We start from the raw sequence: 26638 nt of genomic DNA on the forward strand, positions 1-26638 counted from the left end.
GGGGGTGTTCTCGTCCTTAACCAGGAAAATTGTCTTAAACCAGCACAGAAAGCAAAGTGTGTCCTGACTTGGGATCAACACCATCACCCAGCCGAGGAGGCAGGGTTTACTCTCGGATCTGCAAGCTTTTCCTGATTTCTCCATTTCTGAGCTTTCCAGCAGCCTGTTTCCTCGCATTGAAAACCTCCATGCACCATGCCCACTGTGAATAGCCTACCCGTTTTGAATATCCAGCTCACCCTTCTGGATTTATGGCTTGTCTCTGACGCTTGAATTGGACCTGGCATGAAGACCTGAGGACACGCATCCCCACCCTCTTGTCTGTGGGTGACGGCCCCACAGCCAGTTCTTGAGGCTGTGTGTCCCTTCACCTTCTGGCCTGCCCTGCCCTTGCTGCCAGCGTGGGCTCCACCGTGCTTTCTCCCCGTGAAGCCACACACGCTGCGCCCTGGGCTCTCGGCTGTCTTCCCCCGGGTCCATGAGTACCCTCGGGAATTTTGAAGCCAGCACACACTGCAGCACAAACAACAGACCCCGTGCCACACTGTGTCCCATGACTAAGGTACTTAAACCATTCCCCACCCCACCTCTTCCATGGTCAGTCCGATTCTTGTCAGGAGAACTTGTATGGCTTCTTTACGCCCACATGATCGGGACCTGGCCGCTTGTAGGAAATTAATAAATGCCTGTTGCAGTGACACAAGCAACAACGAATGATCGATCCACGTTCCCTTTGGGAAAAGCTCTGTAAGTTTTGCAGCCGCCCGTTTTCACAAAGCAGATATGTCCTTCCAAAACCGCATCCGAAGCAGCTCCGTTCCTGCCCTATGCTGAGACACAGCCCTTTCTCCTATTGTCCTCACGCAAATGCCCAAGCCCCTTAAACTGGACGTCATTCAGACCTGGAACATTCCAGGCATCCTCAGGACCTGCTGGCTTGGGTGCATTATCCTGGTGCCCAGGACCTGTCTGATCCCCGACCCGGGATGGGACCCACTCACAGAGGTCACACCATGGCTCTGGTAAGAGAATCCACATTCCATGCAGGACATTACCAGCAGTGGGTTCAAAGGATGACAATGAAAGCTATCAGAAGTCAGCCAACGTCCAAGATGCATGTCCAACCCCAGAGGACTGCTCAGCTCTGATGCATACGACACATTTCATTCCAACACATAGGCTTCCCGCGGGGACCAGACTGTGCCCCGACTTACGAGCACCTCCACCCTCACTCCCACCTCACCCTCAGATCAATCACATGCTCTTCAAGACACCATCAGCAGGTTCTATGTCAACATGGTAACTATGCATAATCAATAGGATGGTGACTGTGTCATTACTTGTCATCTTTTATTTGCCAACAAGGATTTGATATGGAGGTATATCAAGTGGTGTAAAGAATTAACTTATTTCTAAATAAAATAATTTTATTACATCTATATAATAAGAAGCTTAGGAAAGACAATTTTCTGATCATTCATATATTCAATTTCAGTCTAATCTATTGCAGCAAAAGGTATTCAGAAACAGTGCACAGCTGCCCTCTTGTGTCTCCTTCATATAATTAAATCTATTAGGGAGGGTTTAAATACTAGGATTCAATTAGCTGTGCATTTTGAAAGGTCACCATGTACCACTACTTTTCTACTTGTGAAATTAATATCCTAAAGGGTAATTTACAAAGCACAATATGTAAAAATATGTCAGATCTCTCTATCAATTAAACAGAACTTACTGGCATAAACATCTAAATATTTAAAAAGTAATATAATTACTCTGTCCAGGTCTTCCCCTAACCCAGTACCCAGAAGTCTTTACATGCATTTGTATTGTCTCATTATACTTAATTCATGCTCCATTAATATTTAATCTGCTCTTATTGAGTGCATGGATTTGCACAAATCTTTTGCTACTGGCCGCTCAATGGCCCCATAGAAGATGAAATGGAAGTAAGTTCTCTTTTGTAACAATTGGCTACTGAGCACCCAGTATGAGCAAAGTCCTGTGCAAAGTTCTTTACAAATGAAATATATAGAACGTGCCTGAAAAGGAAACCTTATCTCCATTGAACAGACAAAGAAACCCAGGCACAGGAGTTAGGGAGCGCCTCCCAAGAAGCTAAAGGTAGCGTCATTCTTCAGATTCTAACTCTGCCGACCCAGACGACAGCTCTTTTCTTTGCTACCTCTCCACCGTAATAAGCTATCTCCATGAGTTCACAGTCAGCCAGCCATTCAGCATCCTGAAAGCAATCTGATTAAAGTGACAGGAAGCTCAGACAATGAAGATAAGTGCATCATCCAGGTATCATCAGTGTCCACACAAGTGGACATTCTGTTTCTTTATTAAGACACCATGTTTCCTTACTAAGTGCTGGATGCTTCTAGCTCTATATTGTTTTTTTCTATATTAAGAAAGAGTGGAGATAAAACATTGAAAGCAAGCCGTATTGTTTTGGGGAAATTGGGAGCTATCCTTCTGTACAAATCAGCACTGACGTGGTGGCCCCACACAATAACCAGGTAGAGAAGGGATCCAGGAGTGATGCACGGGGACCAACCAGCTGAGTGGTCTCCGTCCCTAACCTCCTGGGAGGGAAAGCTTCTGGGAGAACTTACAACAAAGAGACAGAAATAAGATGTAGTGAAGGAAACACAAGCTGAGGTGCAACAGTCTGTGACGATAAGCAGGTGTGCATGGAGGTGGGAAGGGGAGGATCCGGGGAGGCTGTGGGGAAAGGGTGAGGGATGTGGGATTTGAGGCAGGGAGGAGGCTGCACCTCCATACTACATGGTGCAGTACATCTCCACGTAAGCCCCGCTCCCCCAGCAGGGCTCCTTCCAGGGAGGGCATAAATGAAACCGATCCTGCGATCTTGACTCCAACCTGAGAGACAAGGTGGGCAATCATCCTTCTAGACAGTGTAATTAGCAACAGTGATCTGGGGCCTGCAGCAGTGGACTGCTTGTCTCGAGGTCACTGCCAACGGTTTGAGTCGGAGCCGTGAGCACAGCCTCCCTGCAGGGCCCAGATTCCCGAGGCAGGGCGGCACCACAGGAAAACCAGGAGAGTCGAAGTCCTAAGTCCTGGGCTCCGTCCCAGCTCCATAACCAACTTGAGTGTGACTTTGGGCCAACTCGCTCACCTTTCTGGGGCCTAGTTACTCCATCTTTCAGGTGTCTTCCTTGGGCACTCAGACAGTCCCTCCATTCTTAAAGTTCTCTAAACTCAGTCCCTTTCACGCAACACCTGATTGTGCCCGGCTGGCCACAAGTACTGATTTTTTTCATTCCTGTTATGGGCTGAACTTTGTCCTCCCATAACTTGTATGCTGAAGACCTAACCCCCAGTATCTCAAATGTGACTGTTCTGGGAGAGAAGGTCTTTAGAGAGGTAAGTAAATTAAAATGAGGTGAGGAGGGTGGGTTCTGATCCAACAAGACTGGTGTCCCATCAGAAGAGGAAGTTGGGACCCAGGCCTATACGGAGGGATGACCACGTGGAGACACAGGAGGAAGACGGCCATTGCGGGCCAAGCAGAGAAGCCTCAGAGGAAGCCAGTCCTGCTCAGATCTGGATCTTGGACTTCCAGCCTCCAGGACAGTGAGAAAACAAATTCCTATTGTTTAAGCCCCCGAATCTGCGGTCCTGGCAGCCCTGGCAAACTAATGCAATTCCACACTCTTTTCCTAGTCATCCATCCTCTTTATGTCCGATTCCTTCTCTGCATTTTCTGTTTCTATTTCCCCTCGCTCACCAGTCTTCAACACTTATGGGCACCATCTTCACTACAGCCTTTCGCTTCTCCCCTGCAAATTCCCACCCCCGCCTCTGCTCGGTAGCGTCTGTGAGGTTTTAACACACAGCAATTGCATATGTAAAAATGATGGCATTAAAACGCACCAGACATAAAGCCATTTCTGTAACTAAAAGGGATGCTCAAGAAAATTAAAATAAACAATGGCATTCAATGTCAGAAAGGGTCTGATGGAACAGACAAACAGTTGACAGTAGGATAAATTAGAAGGCACTTTTGGGAGGGTAATCTGGACATATATACCAAATTGGAATAAAAACCCCAAAACATTCATGCCCCAGTGCTGAATATTCCAGGCAACTACATGGAAGTCCGGGAAGTTGGGGGTGGGGGGAGAGTGGGGTGGACTGCAAACATCCAAGAAGCATGTGAAGAAAATGTTCAGCTACAGAAATGGAAGACATAAAAGAGGAACAATCTACTGATAGCGGGTATCTAAGCTGTAAATTTTGCTGAGTGACTAGTTCATAACAATATTTATTAAAAAGCCTTCAAATTATATGATCCTTTTGCCCCAGCAATTCCATTTTGAGGAAATTTCCCCAATGGAAAAAATAATATGAAAATGCTCACTGCATCACTTTAAAAGGGAAACAATCTAAATGTCCAGTAAGAAGGTTAAATAATTTATCTATATGATGAAATCTTTCACAAAAATTATTTAACCATAAAAGAAATTTTCATTATACAATGTCAGTTGGGAAAAAGGTTCATAAAATTGTTTACAAGACAATTATTGTTAAAAATATGTGCATATGTATCAATAAATACTCTGCAAGGATACACATCAACCCCCATCATCTCTGCTAGTGGCTCATGAGTTATTTTTTTCTCTCTACTCTTCTGCATGCTTTACAGCGAGGACGGACTACTTTTATAAGTAGAGAACCAATACATTCTTTTAAAAACAAGAAATAGAAGGGATGGAGTAGAATGGAAAGGAAAGGAAGGGGAAGCAGGAGGGCACACCATTGGGAAGGAGGTGATCTGTCACAACGAGCCATGAATCTCTCTCCTGTATCCAAATCTGAACCGTGCTGGCATCTCATGTGTGTTTTTAAAAATGCTTGTTGAAATGACATTTAAAAACCAAGCTGGTTTGAAGTCCTGATGCATTCTAACCACTCAAACTACAAGAGGTTTGAGTTTGGACCAGATGGCAGCTTCACTCTCCTCCCAAAGTCTCCCCGGGAGAAGAAAGGGCTGGACAGGGAACAGAATGCGTGCTGACTTCAGATCAGCACTCTGAAGACCCTGTTCTCCTTTTATCTTAATTTGCAGTTGCAGAGTCTTAAAGGAAATGAGATACTGCCTTCGCAATCTGTGATATGGGAGTCTGGACACCATCAATTCTGCTGTTGCTCCAAAGTGTCCTTGCCAGTGTCTGGGTGATCAAAGCAGGACACCGCCTGGCGCTCACAGCTGTGCAGCAGAGCCCTTCCTGGGACATTAAAGGAACCAGCAGGGCAGCCTCAGATAAGCACTTGCTCGCCTCCTCCCATTTTAGGACTGAGCGGACGCCCAGAGCAGCAGTATGTGAGGGGAGAGGCTCTGTGATGGGAGACAGAGGAGCCAGGCTTTTATCCATCCTTCAAAGCATGGCCATTGGATGATGGCAGAGTCCCCAGTTTTCTCAGGCCCTGGTTTTCTCATCAATAAAATGAGACAATCAAGCCATGTCTTCCTCAAGGCGGGGGCTGGACTCAAGGTCTCTGCTCCCTGCACATCTATGAGTCCACAGGCAATGTGCATGGAAGGGCACACGTTCCCCGTTGAAATTCATCCACCTCAGAAACGTGAGGCTACCCAACTTCAATAGAACGCAGAGCCTACTCTGCTCCTCTCAGGTTAACATAGCTTTCTCAGACTTTAAATGGAAAACAAAAATCCTCATAAAGGCTGGGGCATCACACAATCCTAAAGTCAGGGAACAGATCCCAACTTGCACTCACACAAAGTCAATTTGCAGCATTTTCCAGGTGCTTTCTCAGTCTGCCTTTCCCCCAGAAGAGCTGAGCGACACAACTGGGTGCAGCACTGTTTTGTGGACACCACGAAACCACAAAGACGTGGAAAGATAAATGAGGCCGACAGAGACGCAATCTACTTCCCGACGGGGAATAAGTTTGAAAGATCCAATTCCACTGCAAGCTGAAACTCTGGGTCCTGCTCCACATGGGACCTGGCGGGTCCTCAGATCTGCCCCCGCCTTCCGCTCTCTCCTGCCAGCGATGCCGCTGCTCCCAGGGCTCACGCACTCACCTGACTCGGTCATCTTCGGCTTAGGGCTTCTTTGGCTGGTGACTCCCCTCCACCCCAATCAACCATAATGTAGATCCTGGACCAGAAATATAATTAAATTGACTCTGCCAAATTCTTTAGGATACTACATTACGTGGCTACCATTTTGGGGTGTCAGTCATGATTAGGGGGTGTATCAAGACCAGAAGCCCTGTCTGAAGTTCTGAAACATATCTCAATGTCCTTCAAACACGAAATCTTTTAATACTACTGACAGCCAACACAACATGACTACATTCTCCTACCATAAACATTTTTTATTTGCCTGCTTTGAAAAATAAATCATCATAGGAGCCATGCTCTCCCCGACTCTCACGCCTTTCTAGGATTTAAATCATAGAAGATGGATGAACCGTCCTGTATCCGGCCCTCATTTTTCTTGTTGGGGAGTGGCTGCAGGCAGAGAGAAGTCACATCGCCTGGACCATTGGGTGGGTCACACGAAACAACTTTGTCTCCAAGTTTTCAGGTACCTCTTCTCCCAGCTACACTAAAATTAATGTAAGCCAGTGGGAACATGGTTTGTCAACAAAAGAAATGATGTGTTACAAATCATCATCATCAGAGCCACCTTTTTGGGAAGAAAAGCAACATAACACAGAGATGCAAAGGTTCAGAAATCATTTTGTGTGGCACCGGGTTGAAAGTCAAAGCATTTCTTTCTAAAACAAAGATGTACACGCAGCTAGGAAGTGTTTATAAACATTGGAAAGTGTGGCTACAACAAGCCTTACACTAGGTATTGATTAAGGGAGCTAAGTGCATCCAAAATATTACTAATCATTAATTTAACTGGGGCAAGGGTACCCGAGATAAAACATGCAAACATACTGTCAGACTTTTAAAGGAGGCAGATGTTCAACATTCTTGCCAGAATTCTATAAACAAAGCTATGATTTCCCTCCGAGCAAGGACTTATTATAAATAATTACCAACAACTATTTTGCTTTGCAAGTGATTTTTTCCCTGTGTTGCCCAGTTAATGTTGCAAATCTGACTCCTATCAAGTACTAGATGGGAATGACAACTCCAAATCCATGAAACCTAAAACGGGAGATAAGAGCATTTTAATAAATGGTTCTGCTGCAGACTGTAGGACAATAAACTCCAGGAAGCACACGCTTTCCAAAAATAATCAGGGAGGAAGTAAGGATGCAGGAAAGTCTACGTAATAACCAATTATCAAAAGAAGGAAATGAAGTCTTCCACATCTGTAAAACTTTGGTATAATTAACTCTTTGCAACCTGCTGAGTTTTTTTTTTTCCAGCAGAATAAGTCATAATTAGGATAATCAAAGGGTACATCGTACACACAAACCCATACACGTGTATAACCTGACTTTCGTTCAGGAAAATGTAATGTTATGAAAATTATGAAAACCTGCCATTGTTACTTAAATTAAAATTGGGCAGAAGACTGAAGTATTTCTAGTACCAGCTGTTAGTGACTAAATTTCCCCACACGTCTGATGCTTAGAGGGACCGAGACAGCTCTCCGGGCATCTTTCAGCTTTGCAGTCTTCAGCTCAAACAGCAGGTCCTCCAAGAAGTCTTCCACACCCTCCCTCGAGCCACAGGTCACCGCTTCGCAGCCACAGGACCTGGGGGAGCACGAGGCTTCCCCCTTCCACAGCGCCCCTCTAACTGCAAGTACGCATTTAATTGTGTAAGGCCACACAGGTGCGTGAACGTACATTCTTGGTTGTGTGAGTCGCCCCTCACTGCACAGTATGTAAACGTTAGGAGGAAAGTCCTGTGTCCTGTTCCTTGAATCACGCAAATGCTGAATAAACGTATGTTGAGGGAAAGTTACAGCTACTGCTCCATCCACCTTAATCAAGACCTACCACTGAGGGAACTTGGAAGAACTGGATATTTCTGAAAGCTCTGAAAAACAATTCAGCTTTTGTCCCTGGAACACCCGTGTCTATGTCACTCTAACGTGGCCCGGTCATTTCCTTGTTCTTTGCCAAACATTTAGAAATCGAAGGGGGAGGACACGGCTGAGCGGCAGAGCACATGCCCCGCGTGCACAAATCCTGGGTTCAACCTCCAGCACCTCCATTAAATAAATAAACAAACCTAATTACTCCCCCCCCAAAACAAAACAAAACTTCGCTTTAGAAATTGATGAGAACACTCCTCTAAAAAGCCCAGTCCCTTCTTTGTACAAGTCCACTGGTTGAAGTTAAATTCATTTGCTGTTAAATGCTGATACCCTTCACAGGGCCCAGGGAACCAACTTCTAACTACAGAGAGTTTCAATAGGATATGTAAAGCATAATGTAACTGCAGAATAAAAGAAAACAAAAGAAAATTATTTAAGACAACCCTGGAACATTTCAACTGTAAAAATGTAACTGGCATTTCAATCACATCGGCCACTTGGTGTTTCACTTAGGGGACAGGGTGCAAATCTTTCCAACATTCATGAAATTTGTTCCTTATCAAAATAAGAGAAGGTGGCTTCATACTGGCAGCGGGGCCAGGACAAAGCCCTGAGCCTCTGACATGGAGTGTGGCTGCCCCCGCGGCCCCAGGGGTCAGGGCTCCCTAATCTTGGGGGCCAGCACTAATGAGCATCTCCAGGGGCTGGGCTGGCACCAGCCATCCACGCTGCTTTTCATTCCATCTGTCCTCAGTCTCTTTTCCCTTCTCAGGCACTCTGCTTGCTCCCAGCTGACGCTTACTCCTGACTTCTCCCTTCTTTCTCTGTGACTTTCAGCTTCTAATAATAAAACCATTTGGCCAACTGCTCTATACTGTGAACTCAGGCTCTTCGGGGAGATTTGCAGGCGCAGTGACCATCATGCCTGTGGGGTCAAGTTCTCCTGCAGCTCCTTCACGGGCTCCTGGGATCTCCTACAGATCGATCACCTTGATCCAGTCGCCTGTCACCAGAGTGGTGAGATCACGTGAGATTATCGAAAGCTACTGAGGCCCCATGGCCTTGGATAGCAACCCTCTGCACAAAGTGGGGCTAGTCTGGCTCAAGAACCATTTCAAAAGCAATCTAATCTCTAAATTTGGGATGCAGAAAAGTTCCTTATTTTTTCAAGTGGAATAACAGGCGGGCATTCAGATCTGCTCATTTCTCTTTTTCAGTCTGCTCCTCTCTTTCATGTTTGCCACTTTCAAAAAAGCAAAACTAAGACCAAAATGCCATGGTATAAACACAAAATCAGTAACTGGGTCCTTTGTTCTAATATTGACTTTTCACCCTTTAAACCCATGTTCTCATTCTATTTTTCATCAGAACTCTGCTGCTCCCAAGCACAAATATAAATGGACAAAGGCCTGAGATTTTGCTTAGAACTGCAGAAAGTAGCTTAAGTTCACACTTGGACCATATCCAGGTTTCTGCCATCACAAAACTCTTATTCAATCCCTCTGGGTAGGAGAAGCAGATTACATGAAGAAAGGAACAAAACTTTCCTTTTATCTACTTTTCAATTTATTATGGTCTGAGTATTTTTATAAAAAGTTATTTTGGTAGACTTCTGGTGGTCCTGGATGTCTCAATTACCTGCAAAACTAACTTCATGAGTTTTTAAGTTAATAAAATTATACACATGGTATATTCGAAACCTAAATTATTTTAGTTCAGGAAAAAAAAAATCTTGCTAAGTTACTCACTTCTATGTGGCTTGGTTCCAAAGAGTAAAATTTATGAGTGTGATGGGGAAAAAAAAAATCTTGGAGAGAGGGGGAAAAAAAAAGCAAATTTTTCAAATAAATAAATAAATAAGCTGTTTTGTCATTTGAAATATCAGTATGTTAGATGATTAATATCATAGAAATATTCACTTTATACTTTTGGAATATGAAGAAAAGGAAATTCAAGATTAGGAAGAGTGTCTGTTCTAAGAGCAAGTACACTAAATGTGTCATCAGCAGAGTTTATCAGTTTACAATTCAGAGGGGTTGGGCATCAAAGAGGAACTTGTACAAAATAATACAAGAAAGTTCAGATCCTAGTCTCAATAGATTTATATCAGGGCAAAAACAAGGGACTAACTCACTTTTTCCAGCTACGGGGAAACTAGGAGGAAAAGCAATTTTGCTCGATGATAAATGAGCTATTCTTGGCTGGGAAGTCAGAGCATCTCTCCGTTTCATGCACTCAGCTTGTGCACTTTCTATTCTCTGCTGCAAGCTGTTTCTTTCATCTTACAAATATGAGAAAATTAAAACCGTACTAGTGAGGACATATGAGGAATGTAATCTTGAAAGACGTGAACTACGATGATGTATTATTGCAGTACTTTGATATAAAATCAGAGAGGGACTGCTTGACAAAGCATAATATTGTTATTATTAAAAACTAAGTGTATTGGGGGAGGAGGACGAATTTTGGAGGACTCGCCCATGTACGCACACTGAAGCCAGCACACACCTTCGAGGCGATTCGACGTGAGTTGTCATGATAAACCCATCCCCCGAGCATTATCAATGACCCATGCTCCAAGAAACCAAGGTGAGAACCAAGAAGTGGAACCATTTTGTTATATCCTGCATTTATTTAAGCAAACCGAAGGTGTAGAGATAGGAAATTAAAGCGTTATAATGTTTTACAAATACAGAGAGAAGACACAGAATAATAATACCCTGGAGAGAGTGCATCTGAGAACACGGTTCTGTCACAGGAGAACACTTGCAGTGACCACGTGGAAGCCAGGGCTGATGCATCCATCTGTCATTCTTGTCCTGACATCGTTCCAGTTGCTTTAATAGATAAATCAGTGATCTGCTCTTACACGCGTGGTAATGCTGAAGATTACGGTAGCCTTGAAGGGTTTGTGAGGAACTGTACTATACATACATGATGCTAGGCTTAACGTGTTACCTCAGCGCTGCTGTACATTACATGGGGGGAAACCATGTCTCATTACACAACTACTGTGACAACCACTAAAATGTGAACTAGTTTGCATAGGTTAGTCCTTTGGGCAGCACGATGTTGCTCTAGTCCACCAAGGCTTAAAGATTCACAGTGTAGAGGAAAAAAACATGAATTAAAGCATTTCTACTAAAATATATTTTAATAGCTGGTGTTAACAATTTGCACAACAAAAGCCAAATTATATTAATAACATTGTATCCTTCCGTGAGCCCCTTCGTTTTAAAAACATGAAGTGTCTCCTATAAAACTGTATGCTCTCAAAGTCAGTACGACCTTGCAAAATTAAACACCAACCGCAATTCAACATGTCTGGAAGCAAACAGAAGCCAATCTGCACAATGACTCGATTTTGCACTTTTATCACAGGTCAGAGGTCAACAGTCCCACACACGGCCTGTAACACGCTCAGTGCTGCTTCTAAATGCTCATCCACTCACCGTGTGGACACTGAAAAATCGGGACTACGGTGCACTTTTCTCTTTTCCTTTAAAGTAAAGCATCCTTAACAGCAACCGGATTACAAAGAAGTGTATACTATGCAAACTGGGTACCATACGTCAAACACAAAAAGCACATAGAACCCCCATGAATGTACTGGAGTAACATGGACAGCTGAGGAGATCTTTCCAGGCCTGTGGATTCCAGGAGTCTAAGCATTGTGGAATGATGGCTACAGAAGCGTCATACAAGGCCGTGATTTTTTTGATTATCACTAGTTGACAGTTGCCTGGAAAGAACCTTAATGAGCATGGGATACTTCCGAAAGAGACTTTCATTTTAGCATTCTCAGCTTGGCTTATAGAACTTCTTATTAACTAAAGCTTTCTCACTTCCATGCCGCCTTACCCAAAACAACCACACTCCAGCCACTGTCAGCTTATCAGAAGCAAAGACCTAAGGTATAATGGATTTATGGAGTGAATTTCATCTTGTGTAATGAATTCAGCCTCCTCGCATCATTCTTCTACCTTACCATAGGTATTTTAAATCTCAACCCTAAAGTTAATGTTTATGCGTCTCAACTATATATAAATCCACAAAGAATCTTTCAGAAATAGATGGAAGAGGTCAGTATTTTCTCAAGTTCTAAACCTCTAGAGGGAAAACAGAATCAGCTATCACCTTTCATGTCTGTCAGGAGCACCTCACTTTCCCACCATAAAAATATCAATCCTGTAATAAAATATTACCATAGAACAGGCAGAAACTTGCTTGCTCGGTTTGCTTTCCAAGACCATAGCAAATAAACAAGCGTGATCAAAAAGGCACCTAGATGTTTTTATATCTCTATATTATACTTTTGGTATAAACTATATCCACTCTATATAGAGGGGGGTGTTATTAAAGGATCACACACATTGTCTTTAGCTTTTCACAAAAAACATTCGACTGGAGATGGACAAACAAACCTGAAAAAAGAGATGTACCTCTTGAGCTTCCACTGTCTGTTTTCTAAACGTCTGCTTCCCAAATGCCAGCGTGCTGCCTAGCTCAACACGGAGAGGAAAAGGAAAGGAAGACCGCGGTACACCTGCCAAAACTGCATCTCCATCATCCTCAAACAATGAACCCAGGGGCAAGACAGAGGCCGGTCTAACCGCACCCATATCCACACAATGTGCTCCTGGAAATCGTGCTTGCAAGTTCCCGTGCGGTCTCTGGACGTGGGGGGAGGCCTGAGAAGATGCAGGGACGCGCAGAGATCTGACAAGCAGGTAAATATCTCAGAGATCTCAGAGTGGGCTACACTGCGGGGGTGTGAATGACAACAAGAAGACGTGAAGAATTCGTCTTGCCACAGGTTAGAAATAGAAAGCTTTCCTCGAGAACAAGAATTAGTAAAGTTACTTACTACAAAAACTTACACCCAGAGCAATAGATTCTGTTGCTCTGATCCTCTCTCAAGAGAGAGAGGTAACCCACGTACAGCTCTGTTTTCGGAACCTGTTCAAAGCATGTCAATCTGCCCTTGTGCTTTATTTATCAGGCTTGAGAACACATCAAAGTTGTGCATGCTCTCTGTGCTGGGGCATTTGCACAGTCTTCTTTGACCTGATTTTTAAAAGACTTGATTTTTAAACCCATCTTGAGCTATTAGTGTCATGTATGAAGCATCTGTTGCCAAATCGAAGGTGTGAAGGGGTGTGTGGAAAGGGGGAAAGCTATTCAGGAATGTAGGTTTGAAAATGATGTTGTAAAAATAGCACTTTGGTTCTACATATATTTTTTCCTATATTTCCACTGAAATGCTTAATATCCCGACAGGCCTTAGTAACAGTGATGACTGTCAAGTTATAGCATCAGGGACATGTGACATCTCGTTCTCCCTCAGTCTTTATAAATTAACTACCCTCTAGTTAAATCCTGATAAAATCTTAATTCCTTAACGCTTGAAGCAGAAACATCTGGCTATGCACTGTGTGAAGCAGAAAATGTTAGAATTATTCCCCAAATAAGTATTGACTTTTATATTGATTTTTACATTCAGTGAATCCGATTTTGAAATCAGCAAATGAGAAAAACAATGAAACATCCTGCTCCTTTATGGTAACTTCCCCGATAAATAATCATCATTTCAAGTCAGTCTCCTTTGAGCTTCCTATAAATGTGCTATTTATCAAAAATTGTACCCGTCTGACATTTAGTGTGCAAATTTAATCAAAAACTACTCTTTTTTATAATCACCAAAAAAGTGATCTGTCTGGGTGAATCATAAATATTTACTTAATGGTATAATAAAACTAAGCAAGCTTACTGCCCTCAGTTTTAATGCACAGAAATTTTTGCAAGAATATTGCAAGTTCCACTTGTCTTTGTACGTTTGTGCATAAGACAACAAAACAGATATGGGGTTCAGTCAATTAAATCACAACTGGCCATTTCAATCATAGAAAATCAGCCAAATCAGCCAAACTGGTTATGTGGTCATCTGTAAAATCCCCTCAAAAAAAAAAATCTCTAGTTATTTGCCTGAATTTTTCTCTTTTCCACTTTATGTCAGTGTCATGCTGATGCAGCTTGAGTGTAATAAAGCTTATTTAATTACTCTTTCAGCCTGATAAATAAGACTACAGGTTTTCAAAAGTATCCGCTTACTTTTCAAAGGTATAAATAAATTAATGTTTGCCTTTGGACTAATACACGTTTCCATAAAAGGTATTTTAAGGGATATTTTGTTAACTTCTTTGAACATATCACATAAGGCAGATATCCCCAGGACCCAGGCATTTGATTACATTTTTGTAACTCTGCTTTTTTCAGTTTCATCACAACTATAGAGTCAGACCATATATGAGGGCTACCCTGTTGCAAGTCCCAATAAATGGCACAATCAGAAAAACACAGAGTTGCTGACTAATGTTCATCTCTCCAGCGATCTTGACTGGGGACTCCAGGTAAAACTTCATGACATGACGGTCATGGCTGTGAATCCAACAAGAGCCTGCAAAGTCACTCATTTGAAAATGAAAATGTGACAACAATTTTTTTCTAATGAACAGGTAGGTGGGCCTGTACCTCAGATCTCTGGTGTCCTTTCTACCTCATCTCTTGAATGTGATTTAGAAAATAAAAACCAGAAAGTGGAAAGGAAGTCTTTTCGTTAACCAGTTTCGGTGGCTAGATTTCCAGTCCAGAATCTGAATACCATTTTCCACTAGAAGAAACCAGATCCTCTGTCTCTCTGCGTGGAGCTGATAATTTTTTGTTCACTGGTTTCCTCCAGCACATTTCGTAATTCGACTTTGTCACTGGCTCCTATGAAGTTTTCTTTGCTTTTAGATCAACAGTGGCATTAAGTTAATGAAAGGTGTTCAATAAATGTCTAAATCACTTATTTGCTAGAGTATACATCTATTTCCTAAGGTGTAAATCCCTCAAAACTAGAGTGCAATGCAGCAGGGGAATCTCAAGCAACTTTTCAAGTTATGTTTTTCTGATGAGCTGGCAGCTAGAGGAGACGGCTTTTAGATATCAGCCACGCTTTTTGTTTTAATAACAGAAATGGGCAGTGCGGCTGCCTATGTTACAGAAGCTTGAACCTACGGGACATGCAACAGGGTAAAAGCTATTAGTATCAGGGAAATAACAGAGATGACCTTAAAATTTGCCCTTTGCAGAGTAGCTGTGAAGGTATTTGGTCCTGACATTCTTTGGAGCCAAGCATATATACTTGGGTTCACAGAACATAAGTGGAAAGCAGGATATGCCTCGGTACAAATGAGAAATAAGTAGACCCAAGTCGGCCCAGGGAATGAGGAAATTTCTTTGTTCGGTAGAAGTTTCTAGATCCCTAAGGCCACAAGGCCATATAATTTTAACCAAACTGTCATTCTGCCACCACTGACATTTATTACATTTGGCAATTTTCACTTGAATTGGAAATTGCCTCATGACTCAAAAGCAAAATGGTTTTTAAATTATTGGCTGTGTTATTGAATTAAGAGAATTGGCTTCTGGTGATTCCAAAGTGACAGCTAAGAAGTTTCATATACTTGTTACATTTAAGGGACAATCGACATCTCTATTAAAGTCTACAAAAATACATTTTCCCAGAAGGGTTCAATAGCCAATCAAAGAAACCATTAACACAATTAGCAGCACCAGGTCTCCAGACCTAATTATTTCGTTTGTACGAATTACCGAAAATGCTGCTGTTTTCAGCCCAGAAGTCATTCCTTCTTCCTGGTACCTGTGTGTCTAATTGTCAAAGGAAGGATAGACTATTAGTAAAATAACTGCCAAGTTGTCTTAAAAGTATCTGCTATCTTTTAAAAAGATTAGGCTTAGTATACATTAGAAGAAAGCTCAAAGGGCAAGGAGAAAGGATTAATTAACAAACTCGATGTAATTCGCTGGAAGCATTCCCGTTTTCCCAGTTCTCTGCACCGTGCCGTACATCCAGCCGGCGTCGATGGGCTGCACGTTGACAATGTAGTCGCCGTCCCTGAAGGACACTTCATCTTCATCCTGGGCACTGTAATCGTACATGGCTCGGTAGGTCCTCTGGGAAAGGAAAGATGGGGTCACATGGCGGACATGAAACTAGTCACGGCTGCAAATGCCCATCACGACAAACCAACCCACACATAGAGGAACCACCAGGGATCTTTCCAAAAACATCTGTTTCTGGAGTTCTGCAAATCAGACCCTGGTGTCTGTCCTAATTGTGTTCAAGTTCACTAGTCTAGCAAAAGGCATAATATTTGCAGCCAGAATGGGGACAGAGCAAGCCACTAAATACAATAGCCTGCCCATCAAAAAGTAAGCTTTGATAGCACAGGGAAATATATACAAGATGTTGTGGTAGCTCACGATAAAAAAGAGTGTGAAAATGAATATATGTATATTCACGTATGACTGAAAAATTGTGCTCTACACCGGAAATTGACACAACATTGTATACTGACTAAAACCCAATAAAATAAAAAAAATGTAAAAAATAAAATTTAAATTAAAAAAAAAGTAAGCTTTGAGGCAGTCAAGCCAACTCCTCCAGCTTCAGATAAGCCCAGACACCTTAGATTACATAGATCCTCCCCTAGCCCACATTCTTCAGAGAACAAAACCCACCACAGTGGCAGATAAGTCACTACCACTGGTCCCCTGGCAGAGGTAATGGACTTTACCAAGAATTTTTGTTTCCTCTTGAAAATATTTAAAGCAAATTTTAAAAAATCCATAATATACTCAATAGGTTCTGTATCACAGTAATAGAAATTTAGCATATAAATGTCCTGAATATTGAAGTACATATAATTAAATCCTTGCTATAATGAGGAAACTTTAAATTGAGTTTTACTATATTTGTTTTCATTTGAGGCCAAGAGTTTAGCTAATATTAACATCAGGCAATCTCAAGATCGAGTGCATCCACAGACTGAGGAAACTGGCTGAGATTCAAAGAACTTTAGAGTGATTAAAGATACCTTATTACCAGTTATTAAAAAAATAAGTAGGTCACAGAGATGTAATGCATAGCACAGGAAAATAGTCAATAACATTGCAATAACTTTGTATGGTGCATAATCTACACAAATATTAAATCATTATGTTGTATACCTGAAACTAATATAATATTGTAAGTCAACTATACTTCAAAAAAACATATTAAATAAAAAGATATCTTACAAACTGCTTAGAAGGGCCACCTGCTTCTAAGGGCTCAAAGGCCAAGGGACTGTGGCAGGAACTTGGAGGAGCAATTGCAGCAGAAGATAGCCACATTTGGCTAAATGACCTGGAACACTGCTTCCAAACTCTCCATTTAATGAGTGACTCAGCACTCCAGGATTTCCAGGAGGAGGGAGGACTCAAAGACATGTGTTGGCCATGACATTTAGGTTTCAATGGCCATTCAGCTAACTAGTTAACTTGACCAAATATTTGTGCTCTTTTTTAACTAGATGAAGATCATCATTGACTACTTCCAATCATGAAGTAACAATTAGGATATACATTTGGTAGATTCTTTGTATGTTTTATTGTTTACATGTTTTTACATCATGCCTTCCCTTCCCAACAGTTTACTTCTATATGTCTTGATACAAGTCACCATTTATCCTTTATATAAAAGGCATCATATTCAATTCAACTGTATTCTGTGTGCATTTATCTTCTGGAGATAAAATGGGAAGAGCAGGGAAGAAGGAACACTTCAAGGGGACACTCACCAGATGTGGTGAATGCTGCACTGACCGCATGGATGACAGGCTGGTCTGGTGCATGTACCCATAGCCTTGGGAATGGCTCTGCTGGTAGGCTCCGGGAAGAACAGGTGCTGGACATTAAACAGACACACACACACACACACAAAGAGTCCTTAAACCCAGCCTCAAAACAAAACCCCTTCCCAGCCCTAAGTGACACCATGCTTTGCTAGACAATTCCGGAACAAAATGCCATTTTCAGTGCCATGTGAAATTTGAGCAGTGATGTTATAAGTGATCCCTCGATTAGCATACATTTCTGTAATGAAGGATATATATGGGTAATCAGTTTAACATGCAGTTAAATATGTATTAGAAATGCTTGTATTACTCCTTTGCAGATGCTATATTAAAATAACACAAATATAGAACAAAAATATCCCATAGTCACTTAACAAAGTCATTTTTCACTTGGCCATGTGATCCTTGTAGGCATTTTTCCAAAATAAGAATAAGAAATTTAAAGGACTTTAACTGGATTGTCAAACCAATGACAGAGTATAACTGTTCTCATAGGATACCTAAAAATGGATGCTTTCAATATTGTGAGACATACAGCTGAATGCTACCTCTACAAACATGGTAACCATAGCATATGTTCAGCAACGCAAGTTTGTTAAGCAGTTAATTAGTCTATACTCTTGGAGGAAAACTTCATTTAGCATCTATGAGTTACCCACTGTATTTTGGCTATAAGTCAGCTGAATAATGTTACAAAAGCCTGAGGAACCAAACCACTTAAAGAATTTCATAAACATTATCCTTCTACATAAAAAAGATAGTATTCACTTAGTTTGTGCTGTTTCCACCACTAATTATGGCATGTAAAAGACAGCTCCAGTTTTGAAGAAAACCGAATTCTAGAGAAACCAACACAGGAGCTACATAAGATCCCACAAAATCAGTAGAGTGTGTGTTTCTCTGTAAGTATGTTTCAGCATTTTTAACCATAATCATGAGCTATATGGCAGTATTTTAGTAGGCATACCCTTCATTGTGTTTTGAATAATTATATGATCCACTAGTAAAACTTGTATAGATATATGTGCTATAAAAATCCATAATAAGTTGCCATCTTTGTTCAATCAGGTTGAGTATATAAAGTAATTATCAGAGGCTGATTTATTCAGGACAGTTATTATAATAAAAGAATAAAGCAGATGTAATTCTTGGGTATGATGAATAATTAATGTTTTATAAGTGGCACATTCATTCTAATGATATATGAGAACATCAGACTTTAAGGAAGTTTAATCACCAGAAAATTACAAATCGTTAATCCGTTCTCCAGATAATTATGATATTAGGTTAAATGGGGATTTTTAAAAAATAGTTCTTGAGTTAATTCATATAACAATGTTGTTACAACTGTGTTTATTTAATGCCTTTCTAGAGAAAGATCTTTACTTGCCCAGTAGTATATTATAAAGTGATTTAACATCAAATACTTCAGAAATTAGCACTTTTTAACTCTGTCAACTCGGTGTAAATATTTAATGTCAATAGATGTCAAGGACATTGTGAAAATTCACTCAAGAAGAGGAGGGAGAGTATAGCTCAGTGGCAGAGTGTGTGCTTAGCATGCACGAGGTGCTGGGTTCAATCCCCAGTGCCTCCATTAAAATAAATTAATAAAAACCTAACTACTTCCCCCATTTCCCCCAAGAAAAGAAAAAAAACTTCACTCATGATGAAAAAATAATGAAATTCCCACAAACATCTAGATTAAATTCTGACTAAAAGACTTTTCCTTGTGTTGGAAGCCAGAAGCATTGACCATTCATTCACTTACCCTCTTGACCATCAGCAAATATTTAAGAGTCCCTGTGTGCACAGAGCTTGTGGCCTTGCCTGTCACTTGGTAAGCTTGCATAAATTTTAACAATTATCACTGCCCCCTCCATTCAAAGTACGCAAGCATAAGAGACAAAAACAATTGCCTTCCCAGAGCCGTGATGGCCCCGTACATCCGCCCTTTGCCCAATTAAGGAAATGGCTCCGGATACTTAGAGCATTTCCTTCAATACATTATTAGTCAATGCCTCCAACTGCATCCCCAGGCCAGCAGTCCTGAACTGGGTTTTATCCATTTAAACAAGTTATTTCTCCATTATTATTGAATTGGTAAATACTTAAGATTAAACAAGCAACCCTTTAAAATTAAAACAAAAATTAAGCCTTTAATCCTTTGTTACGCTTTTAACTAAAATCTTACATTTTGATGTACAGTGTCAAGCACAACCATCTTAAAATATTTTGGAAAAAATGCAGGAAAGGACAACGACGAAAAAAATCTCAAATATGCTATCTCGTAGGTGGTAATACGTTGATGTTTGCACAGGCTGTACCTCATAACCCCAGCTAGTGCCCATCAGTACTGACTACTTAGGACTGTCATTTAACGGTGTTCTCTAATTTAGGCTTTTAAAAATGAAATGAGTTCATGCCTACTCAATTGTTCGAACCTGACCTTCAAAGGGAATCTGTAGCGACTGTCAAATACAGAAGGCAGAGAAAGTAACATATTTGTCTTAAACATGGTTGGGCTGGAGAGAGCAGGAGAGGTTAGGGTGAGAAACCTTGGAGTAAATACACTCTATCTTGTTTGTATGGTTTCTCCTCATGCCTTATCAATTCTTTCCATCTTCCTCTCTAGGTACATTATTTAATCAAAGTCTCTTTGGGGTTATCAAACCTTGTTATCTCCCCTATACCTGGTACAGTACAAGAGGTTTAGGACACCCCTATCAGGACTATGAAAAATATAACTGAGAGCTCAGAGGAATCAACTTACTAAAAGCAAATTTAGAAAGAGGCACAAACATTGCTTGTTTTCTTGTTCTGTTTTTTATATGAATTTTTTTTTTATAAAACATAAGTGAAACAAGCAAAAGGAAAATTTCAAGCATTGGCTTTGGAAATTGGGTTTACTAAGAATCTGGGTAAAAGATAGCTCTTCCATGTGAGTATGAGATTATCTTCCACGAAAATACGGAATTCAAAGGGTTTTGCAAAAGCAAGAAGTTAGCCTAATTTTGCCACAAACACGGACTTCTTATGAAAGAGAAGAACACACAGTGCCCTTTTTATTAAATAGTGGTCAGATGCCACAAGCCTTGGTACAGATGATGATAAAGGTGTGATGTTCTTCCAACCCAAGACTCTTGAGGTTGGGGGTTTCTATTTCCAAAACATAAAAGCCACAAAACAATAGCTTTCATTATTCTAAGGCAACAAAACACAACCTTCACTTCGCATTGGTAAGATTTATTGACAAGAGACCTGGAATCTGACTCCAGCACTAAGGACTCCAGGCTCTATTTGAAATGTCCCATAGTATTTATAAAACCAAAATCTCTCTTCTAGTGCACAGCAAATTCTTCCACAAACAGACAACACTCATATTTCCTATTTAAGGTTTATTCTTACAATGGAAGGAGATAAAACCAAGATAAAGTAGTAAGCAGACAAGAAGATCATAAAACAGAAGTCGAAAATGAAGAAAGAAAAAATTTTAGGGACCTTCACAAATTTGAAACTGGAAAAACAATAAGGACATTTATGTAAACATGCAAAGATTAAAGTAAATGAACCAAAGAAAAGCACCCAAAATAAAAGTAGAAAAGCACCCCTCAAAAAATGTCCACTCTGGGGGAGGTACACAGAGGAGGTGGGGGGAGACAGGGAGTATCACGTGAGCATCTTCCGTGTGCCTGGTGCTTTATGTGTTGCCCTTAAGTAGCAGAACAGACAGGTGTTACTCCCATTTTAGAGAATAAAAATAAAGAGGCTGGGAGATGAAGCAGGAAGGCAGCAGAACGATCATCTCTGCATAGTGACACATCATGATACAAAATAATTGCTCAAACTTTAGAAATCATATGTAAAAATAAAAGCAATCATGGCTATTTCATACTTTAAATTTTCATCTCCGGCATGGGCCCTGAACTGTGGGGAGGAAAGGAGGAAAGAGGAGGATTCGGTCACTTGCAGTGAGTTTCAACCCTGGCTGCACATGAAATTCACCTGAGATGTTTTAAAAGCGGGCTATGTCCAAATCCCCCAGATTAATTAAATGTCTCTGGGGTGGTAGTGGGAGTGAGTGGACCCTGGTGTTTTATCCTTTCCATCTTCCAAGTGGTTCAAATAGGCAGCCACAGTGAGGAACAACTACGCTACTGGCGGCTGCTTCTTCTCCACCTGAGACAAATTTAGGGGCACATGGGACACTATTTATGTTACTCCCAAATTCCCTCTCCTCCCCTGCAATGGACTGTTTGTATCCCCCCAAATTCATATGTTTGAAATCCTGGCCCCCAACATGATGGTATTTGGAGGTGGGGCCTTGGGGAGGTGATAAGGTCATGGGGGTGGAGCCCTCGTGAATGGGATTAGTGCCCTTATGAGAAGAGGCCAGAGACCTAGCCAGCTCTCCTTCCACCACGTGAGGAAACAAGGAAAAGGTGGTGGTCCATGACCCAGAAGAGGGCTCCCACCAGCCCTGACAATGCTGGCACCCTGATCTCCGCCTCCCAGCCTCCAGAACTGTGAGAAATCAACAGACGATCCTCCCAATCTAGGACTTTCTGTGAGAGCAGCTGGAACAGGCCAAATAAAGCACAGCACCAGCTGCCCCGTGACTTGTTTCTGTTCGTGGAGGCAGACGTTTGACCCGGGACTCAGCCCGGGATCGTGGGAAGAAAGCTGAGCCGAGAGGAGGCTCCCGATGGGATCACTGGGAGGCCAACGTGCAGCACGCCTGGCGAGGAAATGCCATGAGGCACCACCGGTGGGTGGCAGACTCCTAAAGCCCACCCCCCACTTCCCGGGGCGGAGCAGGTCAGGGCCTGGTCACCATCCAAGAGGAAAGGGAGACTGCAGCCAAAAATATGTCTTTATGATGATAAAGTCTCCCTTTCCTCCCCAGAGGAGGCCTGTCTCCTAACCAGGTTGATAAGGTCTTCTGCAGGGCAAAGGCAGGGCAGGTGTGCGGTGGTCCCCAGACAAGATCGGGATCTCCTAAGCTGAGCACTTCTCAGCGGTGACACAGACACACTGTGCGCTCTGCACCTACCTGGGCTGACTCCCAGGACCCACCCCACCCCCACCGCTGAGTTCATTCCAAGGAAGAACCTGGGGGTGGAGGGGTGAGGAGGATCATTACCACGGGAAGCCCACACTGCCTGTGGCGTGGTGGGTCATGAAGGTGTCTCTGTGTCCTTAGCAGCTGGATTTACAGAAGGGCAGCAAGACAGCCCAGCAGCTACGAGGTGCTTCCGGATGGCTTGATCGCTTGATTTAACAGTAGCAATCTGTGATTCTATTTTCTTCCATGTATCGCTTTTTCCTGGAGCTAACTGTTAATCTCTTTTATTATCTGCACTGTTCCAGTCATTTGAGGTACAATTTTTAAAATGTCTTTGCAAAATCAAAAATTATCCCTCAAGCCAATGCTACGTTCCTAACAGTTCCTCCTTCTAGACTCCCATGCCATCTCTGTTTTCATTTTCTAGTCTAGTCTTAGAGGAGTTTTATTACTATAAGGTATTGCAAACCTCTTTTAAGAAAATGTAGGATACATGAAGATCTTTAAAACGCCTGGGCACGTGCCTCTGTGAAACTTGCTGCAGGAAAGATGTAACATAGGATTCCCAAGGAATGCAAAATATGGACACAATAAAATTTGAATAACGTAAATGAAATGCTTACAATTAAGGAGACTAACTCAGTCTGCTTGGGACTTTTCTGATTTATGCACTGAAAGTTCTGCTTCCCAGGAACCCCTCTGGTCTTAGCAAATTGGCACCATTGGTCCCTCTACTTACACCATGCCAGGCTCTGTGCCCAGCGCGTCACAAGCCTTAGCTGGTATAATCGTCACCATTTACAGATGGTAAATGCCCATTTTACAGACAGAGAATCTATTGAAAGTTAGCAAGATTCAGTAACTTGGTCAAAAATATCAGAGCCACGTGGGAGCTAGTGTTTAAATGCCAACAATCTTGACTCCAGAAACCAAACTCTGGGCTACACCACACCAAAGTGATGATGGAAGAAATGACAAAATAGCATAAGATTAATTTACAAAGAAGCACTGGAAATTCAGAAGCGAGGAAAAGCACTGTGGTCTGAGAGGAGCTTCTAGGAGAAGTGGGGGCTTGATCTGAACTTGGAAGATGCAGCAGTGAGCTATGCACTCCTGCCGTGGGGCAGCCAGGAGTCAGAGGGAAGGGAAAGAAAAAAGGGGGAAAAAAAGAGGTTTAATGCTTGGGGAGATATGCAAGGCAGGTTTCTCATGCTTACAGAGGCAACTCTAGTTCCCCAGGGCAATTGTCATTCAATCACCTGATCCTGTACGAATAATTGTAGGTCTGTGTTCACATCAGGTCTCCGAATATGACATCAGCCGCCTTCCCACTGGGCAGTGGAGACCCCCATTATGATGCCACTTAACAATTTTCAAAATCATTTTGTAGAACACTGCCCGAAACATGTTACCTCCCCCAGTCGTCATCAGCATAGTGACAATCTCCACTTCCACAGACACGCTAAGACTCCAGCAGAAAATACAATTAAGTCCAGGAGACTATTTAACCATTTTCTTCCCTAAACTTAAATGATAGACTTACAATGTCACTTTAATCAAACGCAAGTTGAATGTTTAAAGATTCTTAATTACCTGCTAATTACAAAAGGAAACATACGTAAGTTAGGTACTTTTCAGAACTATGCATACATACATCACATTTGACCATTTCATTTATATATTTGGCTTGGCTGTCTCAAGTGAGAACTTCTAAAATACTGTTTTAGGACTCTGCAATTCCTAACTGTTGAAAAAGACACACAATCAGTTATATTTTAAATTACCTGCCATTTAAACTTTGTCTCGGAGGCCCAGCAAAGCAGTACGTTTTGATTTCAAAGCTAACTGGTTTTCCTCTAGAAATCGTTAAGTCTGTGAATGTTCTTTGACAAAACTGAGCTAAGACATCACATTGGTTTGAACAGAACTAGAGAGCTTTGGACTGAAGACTACCTGCTATTTAGCTTCAGAATAATCTAACCAATTTACTCCTATATTGAGATTTGAAATTTTGACTTGTGTAGTTTTTTCTCAGATTTGTTTCTAATTTTTAGCTACTTAAGCCAGAATGAACTCCCCACCTTGTAACCATAACCCAAACCATAACCCAAAGATGAGCAAATAATTTCTGCTCCAAGTTACAGAGTCTTCAACAATATTTTTACAGCACAAAATCCATATGGTGTGTGTCTGGGTCTACAGGCATATGCACGCTATCCCCCAAAACAAGACAAAAAAAAGGAAAGAAAGGAACGTACAGTACAGGAGTGTATGTGGTTTCCTGACAACAACTATATAATTTGGGGCAGTTCTTTGATAAGATGAAAGCAGTAAGGAACGTAAGGACAGCAGGTAGCCGGGGACGCTGCTCCATTTAGGTGAACCGTATCGCTGAGACTAAGCTTTTGCACACACATTATGACTGAAAAGTCAGCTCACAGCAAATCCCAATTTTCCTCAGTGACTACTACTGCAGATATTGTGTAAATCAATCTTACACACCGTCACTCAAGTACAATGAAAGAAAATCTCATTACGCCATTAAAGAGACTATCTATAAATACGAATTATATCAATATAGGCGATGTATTCTTAAAGACTTAGAACTGGGCAATGATCTGGTTTATCCTCCTACTAATCAATTCAAACACTGACTCTTAGGGAGTACCATCAACCCACAATGTAATTTTACATTAGACTTCTTAGCAACAAGCCACACCCAATGTCATATCTAGACACGGCTCAGGATTGCCTGCATTTGTGAATGGGTCAATATAATTTTTTAACCAATGGACATTTATGAAACTGACTCACTGCACCCCTGACATGAACTGGAGGTCAGGAAATGTGGGAAAATGAGTGTTCAGGATTGTCCAGCTCTCCCAGAGCCCAAGCTCTAAGTTCCAGGTGAGTGGCTGGGGCCGGAGAAACAGGCAGGTACGAAGAGCCACAGTCAGGCAGGGAGGTGAGCAGAGGGTCCCTGTGACCTAAGGCCCAATTACAAGCACATGAGACAGGCTGTAGGAAAGAGCTTGACAGACAGGCCCGCAAACAGCAAGCTCGGTACACACGGGTCGGGATGTGACGTAAGACAAAGAACCAGAATGAAAAATGCAGCCTGAGCAGATGAGGGCTTTTTTGTGAGGGAGAGAGGGGGTCAGACAACAAGAAACGGGAAATCTGGCCACAGGAGAAGCAGCGCACAACACCGCACCTGGGCAACAGGACCGAACGAACAGAATGCAGAAACTCGATACATCACCCAGCTGTTTCAGATCCTGGACATTGTAAGTGGTTCCCGCAAAGTCAGGACCTAACCCCCATGACCTACTAGCCTGGGGCTCGGGGCCAGAGGAGGTGGGGCACCTGGATGAGATAGGAAGTCGGGGGAGAACAGGGAAATCCGGGACTACAGAGATAACAGCATGACTTTACTGTTTTACACGTAAGACAGAACCGTACATATGTAAGTATACTCAGTCTGCTATCCAAGCTGGATATCGCTGTTGAGCCATGGAAACAAAAACTGCCATTTCCACTTTTATTGCCAATGTTTAACAATACACAATAATAAATAATAAAGAACAAAACAAGAATGCCTACTCTCTCCTTTACGTGATAAGAATTTATAAAGCCACTTAGAATTTATAAAGCTCTTCCAGAGTCAACCAACTTGACACACATGCTGCAGCCATTCATATCCTTCCTGATGGTCCAACCTTCTCTTTTTTCCCAGTCAACTCAGCTTCACAGGAAATACATTTTTAAAGTTTTTATTGTTTGCTACTTTGTCAGATGGTTCTCCTTCAGACACATGTGGAACA

General features: G+C 41.9%; 1 protein-coding gene across 3 annotated transcripts in view; it reads right to left on the reverse strand.

Moving 5' to 3' along the window:
• Positions 1–10616: 10616 nt before the first annotated feature.
• NEBL (nebulette) overlaps positions 10617–26638 on the reverse strand; it is a 310537-nt gene continuing 294515 nt past the window's right edge. For all 3 annotated transcript variants that reach the window (XM_032473683.1, XM_032473684.1, XM_006195285.3), the window contains 2 exons: positions 17693–17799; positions 10617–16025 (listed from right to left, as the gene is read on the reverse strand). In XM_032473683.1, coding sequence (XP_032329574.1) covers positions 15849–16025; positions 17693–17799 — 284 coding nt within the window. In that variant the 3' untranslated portion in view covers positions 10617–15848. The remainder of the gene's footprint in view (positions 16026–17692; positions 17800–26638) is intronic.

This window comes from Camelus ferus, chromosome 35, assembly GCF_009834535.1.
Source record: "Camelus ferus isolate YT-003-E chromosome 35, BCGSAC_Cfer_1.0, whole genome shotgun sequence".
NCBI lineage: Eukaryota > Metazoa > Chordata > Mammalia > Artiodactyla > Camelidae > Camelus > Camelus ferus.